A 12,321-nucleotide genomic window follows, 5' to 3' on the forward strand; every position below is an offset into this window, starting at 1 on the left:
AAACTGAGGGTTCTAGAGGGGAGGGGGTGAGGGGATGGGTTAGCCTGGTGATTGGTATTAAAGAGGGCATGTATTAAAAAAATATATGCCCACAATTATGAACTTAACCATGATAAAAATGCATAAGAAAATTGGTGTTGGGGTAGGGCTCAGTCATGTGGCTCAGTCTGTTAAGCCTCTGACTCTTGATTTTGGCTCAGGTCATGATCTCAGAGTCGTGAGGTGGAGCCCCATGTTGGGCTCCATGCTGAGCATGAGCATCTCCCTCTGCCCTTCCCCTTGCTTGCATGCTCTCTCTCTCTCAATAAATAAATAAAATCTTAAAAATTGGTGTGGCAAAAATATTTAGTCAAACATTAGAATACTAAAGTATTTTGCCATATACTGATGAAATGGTTCTACTTGCAAAATAATCACTTCTGATTGATAACTTTATCATGAACTTTGAATATGACCATAATCATTCCCATTCGAGGTATATTCAATGTAAGTAAAGGAAACTTCAGGCTCTAATTTTTGGGTCTCTTTCATTTAGAAAATTCAGGTACAAATAAATTAGAAAGGGTGAGAACAAAGTTAGGATGGGAGAAAACTCAGAAAATAGTTCACCCGTAAAGGTAGGAGGACACAAACATGAAGTCGACACGACCAACTTCAGACAACATGACTTTTCAACTCTGAGAAAGAAAGGACTATGTGTGAACAATTTTGAAAAAAAAATATTTTCAAGGTGTGTTTTTTTTTTTTGTAGTTTAATCCAAAAGCAGTGATTCATGATAAAGAGACCTAGAATCTTATGGCGTAACTTGTTATATGAACTCCCGAAATCCTTGAACCCAGTTTTACTTCCCTTTTCCCCTCTGCAAAGTGCAGAGGTTTGGGCTAGAATTGATTTCTATGATGCCTTCCAGCATGAATATTCTGGAAACTTCAGGGAATCCCTTTCTCTCATCTTACAAATAGCTTTAATTTGAAACATCACTGGAAAACAAACTTGCCATACAGGGAAGCACCTTTTCTTAGGGATTAAAAGCCCAGGTGCTTCTCTAGTTTCATCCTTATAGATTGAACTAGATTCTCAAGTAGTTCTTCCCTATTTCCATCCCTTTGCTTTTTTTTTTTTAAAACCATTTTTTAAGATTTTTTATTTATTCATTTGAGAGAGAGAGAGACAGAAAGAGAGAGCATGAGCAGGGGGGGGATTCAAAAAGAGGGAGAAGCAGATTCCCTGAGCAGGGAGCCGACATGGGGACTCGATCCCAGAACCCTGAGATCATAACCTGAGCTGAAGGCAGATGCTTAACCAACTGAGACACCCAGGCACCCCTACCCTGATTTTTTCTAGCAATATTTATTTAGAAGCCTAAAAATGTTGAGTTACAAATCCTGTTATCTAGTGTCTAGGAATAACCCACCTCACCTCTTGAGGTGTAAAGGTCACTCGTGCACTAGAAGTCGTGACCCATGCCAGGCTGTGTATCCCATCCACAGCACCCCCACCCAAATACGCGGTCATGTTGGCTTTGTCACATGTTGTGTGAAAACCCAGAGTCTGTAATTGAGGAGACAGAACCAAAAGAATATGCAACGTCCTGATCATCTGTTTCTAAAGACTCAGGAAATAAGGCATAAAAAGACTCAGTATTTTAACACACTGATGACTGAGCCAAGTCCTCACTGAGAAATGAAAGCCACTAGTCCTCAAATGAATTTCAGTACAATAGGCTCTGTTTGGACTTGTTCTGGTAGACTTGGAGAAACTTTAAAAGATGAGTAAAATATAAGACATAAACACCTTATCCTAAGAAGCGGAAGAGGTATTCCTAGTCTGGTATCTGTTAAAGGGAAAGGCTCAAATATAACTAAATTTTGACGAAATCCACAAAAACCTATAATCTTACCCTGAGACAAATGTATACACACACGTACTCTTATATGTCATATGCAAGAATAAAATCTATAAAACTCTATTTCACTTATTTTCAGTGACAGCTAGGTAATGATTCTTAATTAGAACCATCAAGCCACTTAGCCTGCAAGGAATCCTTAGGTCAATGGTAAGAGTATGTTCTAAGCATGAAGAAGGCTTCATTAGATAGACAGCCTTAAAAAAAAGTCAAAGGTAATTAATTGTTGGGTGTGATTAAATTGTGAGGAATACAATTTTATCTTACTTGTTTGAAGTATGACATAATCTAAATTGTCTGTGATAAACTGGCCATTAAGGTTAAGTTCAAAAAGAGTCATCCATACACCATCTGCCTTTGCAATGGTTCCATCTTTTTCAAAATTTACTCTAGTCCTTTGTATTCTATTCTAATCAGGCTTTAACTGAGAATTACTTACCATTTCTAATGAATTTGAGACTTTCCATCACCTGTGTGAAGCTATTTGAAAAAAAGTTTTTTTCCTTTCTAGATTTATTTGGTTAGCTGAGGTTATTGAAGTCAGTAATTTCTATTTGTATGAGATCATTTACAGTGTATTAGTAACTAGGTCTTAGCTTGGTTAATAGGTTGAGAATTCAGTTCATCAATAACACTTAAAAGTTATCGCATGTGCACTATATGGTAGGTACATGATTATCTCATTTAATTTTTACAACAACCTTACAGTCTAATTCTATTATTTTTCCCTTCTAGATTAAGTAGCCCAGCTTTATAATGTTCCCCTGGTGAAAAGCTAGTGTATGTTGGGAACAGTAATAAAAGTTAGGTTTACTGAACTTCATAAATCTTGTTTTTAAACATTACACAATGATGACTCACATTGCCAAATTCAGCTTTTACAAAAATCTATTATAAATGGGTTCACAAATTATATTAGACCCCAAGAAAACACACAGTACGGTCTCAGATGTATTATTAAACGCCTGTTGTCCTTGACGTAGGAAGTTCTACTCTGATAGACAATATAGCTAAGGAATAAACCCATTACCCAATGCCCATGTTGGATGTCTCCCAATTTTTAAAAGGGTACTGCATAATCTCTTATAAAACTAATTCTAAGTTATAAATCTTATTTAACCATGCAATAAAGTAATCATGGAGAGTATAATTAAATATGCTAATTCTTGGGAAATTATAACTTCTGCATTGCTGAAATTGCAATCTTTTCAAATTTGTGAATAATTTAAAAATCTACCTTAAATCTTTTCTGAAAAGAGGTGGGATATAAAACCATAATTTCTGAAGTAATCACATTATCAAAACAACATAGAAAATATTCTGGTCTAAAATATCTCCTCTGTAGGGTATTCTAAAACAAACAGCTGGGACACGGTAAATTTGAAAAAAAAAAAATCAAGTTTAAACAGTCATTTATCTTCAATGTTGTTTTAAAAATGAAATTGATATTTTTTCCGAGTTGTATTTTAAATATACCATTGGAAAGTGTGGCCAACGAACAAGGGTTGCTCATTGAACAAAACACCATCCAATAGAATTCTTGCATATGTTCTCAAAAAGGTACTAAAGGCAAAAGAAAAGAGAAAGGTCATGATATATGGTTGGTGCGATTGCTCTTACAGAGCAAGCACTGGAAACAGTACCTACCCAGTAATGTCAAGACACAGGCGAGTATCGCGATCAGGGCTCCTGTGCTGAGACCCGCGGGTAGGACGTAGGCTTCTGCATTGCAAGTCTGGGCAATCCCATCGGCATCACAGTCGCAGACGCGGATGGTGAGAGTGTTGGTGCTGCTGAGGGAAGGCGATCCACTGTCCACGATGAAGATCGGCAAATAGTAAACAGATTGTTCTTGTCTCCGGAAGCCATTTCTCCTGGTGAGAATGGAAGCTGTGTTGTCTAGGATAGAGAAAACAAATGTGTAACACAAAACTTCTGATGGACTCAGTCCTGCCAAACTTACCTGATTTAAGGGGGTGGGGGGCTGGGCGAAATAGGTGAAGGGGATTAAGAGGTACAAACTTCTAGAGGAAACACACACACACACACACACAAATTTATGTGATTTAAGTCATTCTGTTAAGTGTCTTTTGTCAGAGAGCTCTATTACCCAGTATTGGTTGATTTTAATACCTTTTAATGTATTTACGTCATGCTACACGGTTATGACCAAAGGAAACAGTTATCCAGTAAAACTGAATATGAAAATTTTTGTTCATCCCTTAACTGCAACTTTGTAAAAATTACATAGAATACACCCTTTTCTCCTAAATTTCAAACCATACACTTACAAAGAGGATGATTCAAATTAACAGGATAAATATTTTTGCAGCATCATCAGATAACACAAATAAAAATCCCAATCCATCCTCTCCTTGACAAGTTCCAAACCCAATACAGAAACAAGTAAAATAAGACAATCCAGCTTTATTTGAATTAAGTATACATAGATATTCAGGAAAGGAATTATTGTGTAGTTTTTAAAAATCCATATTGGTATATATCATCACCCAAACCCCATGTATATAAACACTTTGTTAGTGATAAAATAGGTCATTTGTGTTTAATTTATATTCAATATTCTATTTTATCTAACATTTAATTATGAAGCTTTTACCAGTGATCAATAAGTCTGTATCACATAACTGTAATTTCTATATCAGAAATAATTTTTTTATCTACTAACAATTTACCCAGCTACTGTCTTAACTAGAAAATTTATGTGATCCTTTAAATTTATAGCAATTAAAACATAAAGAAGGAAAATAGGATCATAGTTTCATCTAGTGTACTTTAATATGTATCTCCTTTCCAAGCTATCAAAAAGATATTTATCCAATGTTTATCAGAAAAGAATTAACAATGCTCTAATGAAAGAGCAAGCTGAAATCTATTCTATCCAAAGAGCACAAAACAAGAAGCTCATAGGAGCCTGGAGAAAACATATAACCTCCAATCATAGATGTGGCAAGTATAAAACTGTGATTTTTAGGTTCTGTCTGGTAAGTTTTTATGTAAACAAATCTTTTAAGATGTGAATTTCAGGTGTTCATTAAAAATCTATACATGGAGGGGTGCCTGGGTGGCTCAGTTGGTTAAGTGACTGCCTTCGGCTCAGGTCATGATCCTGGAGTCCCAGGATCGAGTCCCGCATCAGGCTCCCTGCTCGGCGGGGGGTCTGCTTCTCCCTCTGACCCTCTTCCCTCTCGGGCTCTCTGTCTCTCATTCTCTCTCTCTCAAATAAATAAAAATCTTTAAAAAAAAAATCTATACATGGAGTTATAGAAGGATATTATTTTCAGTATGTTTCCATACACTTAATAGTAACACACACACGTGTCTGTTTCTTTACCTCCCAATCATTAAGATATAGGTATCGATGATTTGATACACAAAGTTTTTTCAGAGCTGCTGAATTGTAATCTAACATGACTGGCATCAAATAGCATGCGTGTGTGTGTGTGTGTGCATGCACACACACACACAATGGATTGTGAAGCACATGCATAAATGCCCAATATGTGAAAGAAAGCCCTATTCTCAGGAAGGAGATCATAAAATTCATCATGTTCTCTGTGCAGTTCCTATGATGGAAGCTAATATAAGAACGGATCTTCTCCAAGGTACATGCTAGGGAGCTCTGGTCTTGAATTAGGGAAATCTTTCAATTGTGCAGCAGTGGGGATGTCCTATAAATCCATACATTTTAGTGCATGTACTGTTCAACAATTGTGGCGGTAGTGGATGATGACACATGGGGGAAATATTCAGACTCTTCTTGGCAAGGTCATAAAATCCTCTCTCTACACTTGTGCTGGATGAATCCAAGTGCTGAGAATTGTCCCAAATATGATTAAGTCAGAGAGTCTAGGATTACCCACATAGAGAATGCTCTTCCTTTTATATTACTAAAGGGACAAGATAGTGTTCTCATTTAAGCAGAGAGTGGGATCAGGAAAACTATTATTTTCAGATTGAATTTTTGAGGTCAAAGTTGGATTTTCTACACTAAAGAAGATGGTGGCTTCAGGCAAAAAGTACTTATCATGTCTACCTTCTGAGTAAGTCTTTTTAGATGAGCCAGTGTTTGACTAGCAAATCTATTTCTACATGTTTTTTCCCCCTGAAACCTGATTCACACATTCAACCCAAAGGAATTACATTTTCTGTATTGGTGGAGCATACTCCTCTCTCTCTCTCTCTATATCAGTTGAAAATGCCCTTCTGTTAAAATAAATACCTTGGATGAAAACACCTGTGAATATATAAATTCAAAATTAGAGGACAGATAGCAGGTTCTCTTACTTTTAAAGTTCTTATAATTGTCCATGTGTTGTCTATAATGATATATATATATGTTGTTTATATTATAATTGTTTATATATGCCTATGTCAGTCTATATATATTTATAAAATGTAAATATATGTGTGTTTCTGTCTATATATAGATTTTTAAAACAAAAATGTGTGTGTGTATTTTTTTAAGCAAAACCAGAATATACTTACAGGTACTTATAAAAATATTCTATAATGAAACTTAGGGAACTGATAAGAGTGTTTACCTTTGAAGCAGAGAAATGAGATTTAGGATGACAGGAAATTCTTTTGGTTTTTTTTTTATACTTCCTTGCATCAGGAATATATCTGTTAATTATTTGCATGGATTACTTCTATTTTTTTGTTAAATAAAATAACTGATGCTACTATTGAAAATATATTTTTTTAAAGATTTTATTTATTTATTTGACAGAGAGAGACACAGCGAAAGAGGGAACACAAGCAGGGGGAGTGGGAGAGGGAGAAGCAGACTTCCCGCAGAGCAGAGAGCCCGATGCAGGGCTCGATGTGGGGCTCGATGCGAGGCTCAATCCCAGGACCATGACCTGAGCCAAAGGCAGACGATTAATGACTGAGCCACTCAGGCGCCCCAGCTACTACTGAAAATATTAAGTCAAAGTTGATTTAGGTTGATATAAAACTGGGAATACCGATTATTTTCCTAATGTCTCAAGTTATACCTATGTAGTATATAGCCTTGTTAACACATTTAGCTGGCTCTCAAAGGTCTAAAAGAAAAGTCAGAAAGAGATGTATCTGGCTTCTCCCCTATTTGGATTTAGGCCTGAAATGATTTAAGTAGCAGCTGCTTCTTCATGACAGCAAATCCACAGATAAAAATTACTTGAGGTGCTCATTGCCCTTTAATTAATGTCCTTGCTAGTGTGTGTGTGTGTGTGTATGTGTGTGTGTGTCTCCATAATCAGCATTCCTGAGCAAGAAAAAGTATTTGCCTAGAGAGTTTGTACCTGCTGCCTCCACTGGTGACAATAATTCCTTACCTTTGTTATCTTTCAGTGAAAAGTTGTGGTTATTTGCTGCATCGGTTGTTAAGCTGAAATAAAATTGGTGTCCATTGGATGGCTCATCTTTATCAACAGCACTGATCTTCTGGATAACCTAGGGATGGAGAATTAAAAAACATGAAAGCACGTTGCTGTGCTCTTCTGTGTTCTGTGCTACAGGACAGAGCAATTTTATACCTTATAATAAATACCATCCTCCTGGGGGGAAGGACCAGATGTACTAATATGAACCCAATCTAAAAAGGGCTCTGAAAACTCAATCATGTCCCTTTGAAATTTCATGTTTGCATTTACTTCTGTGAACCTGAGAAAGAAGCTGTACCAACTGATGACATTAGCCCAGTACACATCCCAAAACCCCGAACGATAAGGATGAGTAGAACAAACCACACCAAGATTAAACTACACTTAATTCTTAGAAGTTTAAGGTACGTAAGCCCTGCTGTGTAAAACGGGGAACAGCCCAATCAAGCTTCATATGCTAGATTTCTCCTTAAAAGAGTCAAAGCCCTCAACCATTTACCATGGCTTTTACAATGTTCACTCTTCTTCTTGAGAAATTTCATCATCCTAATTAAACCAGAATTTTAAAGTTCCTTCAATATTAGTTTATGCTACACATCAAAGTGTTAGTTTTGCTGAGACGTGCTGATTATGTTTTATCTTAAAGCTGGCAGAATTTCAAAGGCAACTGCGGCTGGCTATTTTTAAAGAAATCACAAGCTAGGAGCCTGGTGTGCTGAGAGCTCTTACCTGCCCTGGCTGGGCATTTTCACACACAGTGGTCTCATAGTCCATAGCAAATTCGGGGGCGTTGTCATTGACGTCGAGTATAGTAATGGCCACATAGCCTCTTCCGACTTGAGATGGATTCTCTAATAAAGAGGAAAATGTCTTACCATTTACTCTGAGAGTAAAGCTATTTTCTATTGCCATTTTACTCAAGCAACTCCTATTAAAAACAATTAGAATTATTCAAAATGGTTTGCCTCTTAAATCATGATTCTAATAAGAAAATGACCAAACCATGAATGAAATCTAGAAACATAACACTATGTTTCTTCAAAGGGAGCAACAGAAAATTTGATCTAAACATCATATATATGTATAGTACATGTGTGTATTTATTTGAGTCCCTGATGAGAAAATCATTGAAAGAAAGAACCAATAAACCATGAATTTCAATATTCTTTGAAGCTAGAGTACAGATTTGTATGACTATACACATATATTATATAAATATTATCTATGCACATATACTATATATGTAGATAATATGCATAACATATAATTATGCATTGTTCTTTCAATATTTTTATTATAAGGGGCTAAAATCAGTTCAATATCAATATGCTTATCTGTGTGTATTGGTTAGAGATCAAGTTACTACTTTTTGTAGGCTCTTGGACCGACTTTATATCAGCATAGATGCAGCTTATGAAATAAGACTATAATACAACAGGAAGCCATTGGAAGGTAACTCGGGCCCATTATTTTATAGTAATCTCTTTTCATTAACTTTGTGAGTATTGGCAAATAAATGATATAAGTATATTTCACATCTTGAAATTAGGGATTTTCAAGATTTTGCTCAATTAAAATAAGCATGTAATGTAACTCAAGCAGAAATTAGCACCTCATGACAACCCATTCTCTACTCTCAATGACCTCCATCCTAATTTAATGTTAAACCTTACAACTTACGGCTCTCCATTGCAAGAACTGTGATATTATGAACAGCATTTGTCTCTCGATCCAAAGATTTGGCAGTTGTAATAACTCCACTGTTGGCATCAATATTGAAGTATCTCTCCAAGTCTGTGTTTCTGTCAATTGAATACCTAATTGAACATTAAAAAAGAAAGAAAAAAAATACTTCAATATTTGTTTGATTACAGTTTGCTAAATTTATTTCATTAATTCCATAGCCAACCACCAAATCCTGCTGACTCCACAATCTGTCATATTAGTAACATAAATACATGCTTAGTTTAAAACTTCACCAATGTTATACTCAGCTCATAACTGCTTGTCAGTAATCTTTTTGCTTTTCTGTGAGTAAAAAATAATTACCCTAGTATAGATATCTTCACAGTGGATTGTTTAACTAATAAACTTCAAATTTATTTTATTATTATTTTGGCTCTCGAAAATCATTTACAAAGGATTTAGTAGCCCTTGTCACGGTTATAGGTCCCTCTAAAAAGAAACAGACAAAGACGTCTTGCCCATTCACATACACTTAGTAACATCTTTTGTCTTGACAACACCAGCCTAATCTTATTCCTCCAACTTTTTTTAATTAATTTATTTTTGATGTAGTGTTCCATGATTGTTTGTGCATTAACACCCAGTGCTCCATTCAGCACGTGCCCTCTTTAATACCCATCACCAGGCTAACCCATCCCCCCACCCCCCTCCCCTCTAGAACCCTCAGTTTGTTTCTCGGTTCATAGTCTCTCATGGTTCGTCTCCCCCTCCAATTCCCCCCCTTCATTTTTCCCTTCCTACTTTTTTTTTTTTTAACATATAATGTATTATTTGTTTCAGAGGTACAGGTCTGTGATTCATCAGTCTTACACAATTCACAGCACTCACCATAGCACATACCCTCCCCAATGTCTATCACCCAGCCACCCCATCCCTCCCATCACCCACCACCCCAGCAAACTTCAGTTTGTTTCCCAAGATTAAGAATTCCTCATATCACTGAGATCATATGATACATATCTTTCTCTGATTGACTTATTTCGCTTAGCATACTTAATCCCCCAACTTTTAAAATATTTTCCACTCAGGATCTTGACCAGGATTCCATAGATATGTTTCAAGGTAGAACCCTTAAAATTACACGAGTATTTTGGTGTGTAGAAGCATTTTCTCAAAATATTCGCTATCCAAATGTCAGTGAAAAATGTTATTATATATATAATAATATATATATTTATATATTCATATATATAAATATACATAATTCCATTATGCTGTTATTTGTTCCATACACAAAATTCACCCACCTCCAATTAATGACTATCTTCAAACACCACAGCCCCACCCCCAGTGGTTCTAGTTGAGTGAAGGAATCTCATTTAAAAGCAAACAATTAAACAAAAGAACAGATAAGCAAACACATACCAATTTAAGAACGTATTTTATGTTTCCATAGTTTTCCAACTACTATTATTAAATAGATCATCTACTTCTAGTCTGCTGTATTATAAAATGCTAGACACATAGCAAACATAGCAAGGAAAGAGGAGGCATTAGAAAATATTAGAAAATTAACCACACACCAACAAATACTGTCTTTGTCCAGCAATAGGTATTTAGGTGTTAAGAATATTAGGAACTTATTTTCTGATGGTTTCTATTTTCTTGATGGCATATGAAAGAAACAAGGTTATCAGCTGAGGGAGCAAAGAGGGGAAGGTAGTTTGAGAAGGAGAGAGAAGTCATTTATTATAAGGGACAGAAATATATATAAATATAAATACACACATGCACACAGAATAAGGAATGTATAATGGAATGGCTACGCATTGTGAATTGGCACTTTGAGATTTATGTTCATCAGTTTAATGTGAGACCAGTCATCCTGCCTATCTGTCTTGCTCTGTTGTCACCCATGTGTTTGAAGGGGCACAAAGAGCATAGGGCTGGATTTAACTAGTCATGGACAATGGAATGAGAGAGGGGAGTAGAGATGATAGGAACATGTACACAGGAGTGATAATAATGAAGACCCATGGTATAGAAGTTCATAAGAAAGCATTAAGGAAATAAGGGAAGATAGATTGATATTGAGAAGATTCTGATAGCATCAGGTTGCAGAATTGCTAGAGTGGGAGGTGGTGGACAAGGAATGAGATCCTTGAAGTAGATTTTCAGTAGTAACATATATATGAGGGCTGACAAGTCAAGAGTATGTTTTTAAAAATCTATGACTAAATCAAGGCAGAAGAACAGATCACTGGAGTCAAGAAGACCAAGAAAATAAAAGGCCAACGTGTTTAATGAGTCATCGGTATAATTTAATCAGTTACCAATCATCATGCCAGGAGTTATTACGGGAAGGAATAAAATGAAACAGGGACTAAAATCTTCAATGAATTAATGTGATTACTGTATATTTGGTGGTTGATAGCAACATGGAAGATTCTAAGTCTAATGATGCATTCCACAGAAGAGTTGAGGGCTTTGAAGGAAAAAGAAAATTAAATTGTTTAAAATGATAATGGCAGTATAAACAAAATGTACTCACACTTCCAAGATCTGTGGTACATGGGACATGAGGAAAACAAATCTTACTTGAGTTTCTCCATACCCTCTTCATTACCATCCTTCTATTATTGCTTAAGTGTTTTTATTCATATAAAAATCAAATTGTTCCACTTATTCTGCACATCCCATCTGCTCTGACCTTCTCAAAAACGTTTTTCCTTGGAATAAGATATTTTCTCTCTGTACTTTATTTGAATTGAAAGCAAGTATGTTTTCTACTTTGCTAGTCTCCTATGTAGATGTGGTATTGGTGTCTTGACATTGAAGTTTTAGCAAATGAGATGAAAGTTGTTGAGTCAAGCATCACTGAAAAACTCTTTAAATGATAGGACAGAGCTGTTAACTCAGCTGGCATTTGATTTCTGCCCCTTCCCCTCCATCACACCTGGGACATGAACACAATGGGAAGTGGTCCAAAAGCCAAGTTGTAAATAGGAGGTGATGAGTGCTTGATATGAGAAGCCAAGGTCCTTGATGACATTATACTGCCAAATTGTCAGTCCTTGGGTGTATAGCTCCAGACTTCTCATTAGTAAGTCATTAGTGTAAAGCTTTGTTGCTATTAGCCAAGCACAATTTCTAACTAGGGCAAGCAGGTAATATTTTATGGTATTTCAGTATTGGATACTAAAGTCTCACAGTTGGTTGTTGATGGAGCCAAGACTCAGAATCATGTCATCTGAGCCATCTTTCCATTATATACCACCACCAGACTTATATATTGAATTACCTGCTTAATTTCACCACATGGATATACAACATGAATTGAA

The 12,321-nt window shown here is 36.0% G+C and overlaps 1 protein-coding gene across 2 annotated transcripts in view; it reads right to left on the bottom strand.

Annotated features, from left to right (window-relative positions):
* CDH7 (cadherin 7) overlaps positions 1 to 12,321 on the bottom strand; it is a 116,099-nt gene that overhangs the window by 23,611 nt on the left and 80,167 nt on the right. For both annotated transcript variants that reach the window (XM_045886307.3, XM_045886308.3), the window contains 4 exons: positions 8,975 to 9,111; positions 8,024 to 8,145; positions 7,247 to 7,364; positions 3,555 to 3,806 (listed from right to left, as the gene is read on the bottom strand). In XM_045886307.3, the coding sequence (XP_045742263.1) occupies positions 3,555 to 3,806; positions 7,247 to 7,364; positions 8,024 to 8,145; positions 8,975 to 9,111 (629 nt within the window). The remainder of the gene's footprint in view (positions 1 to 3,554; positions 3,807 to 7,246; positions 7,365 to 8,023; positions 8,146 to 8,974; positions 9,112 to 12,321) is intronic.

The sequence above is a fragment of the Mirounga angustirostris genome, unplaced genomic scaffold (genome assembly GCF_029215605.1).
Source record: "Mirounga angustirostris isolate CCGP_5_RB_7025 unplaced genomic scaffold, mMirAng1.0.hap1 SCAF_14, whole genome shotgun sequence".
In the NCBI taxonomy this organism is placed as follows: Eukaryota; Metazoa; Chordata; class Mammalia; order Carnivora; family Phocidae; genus Mirounga; species Mirounga angustirostris.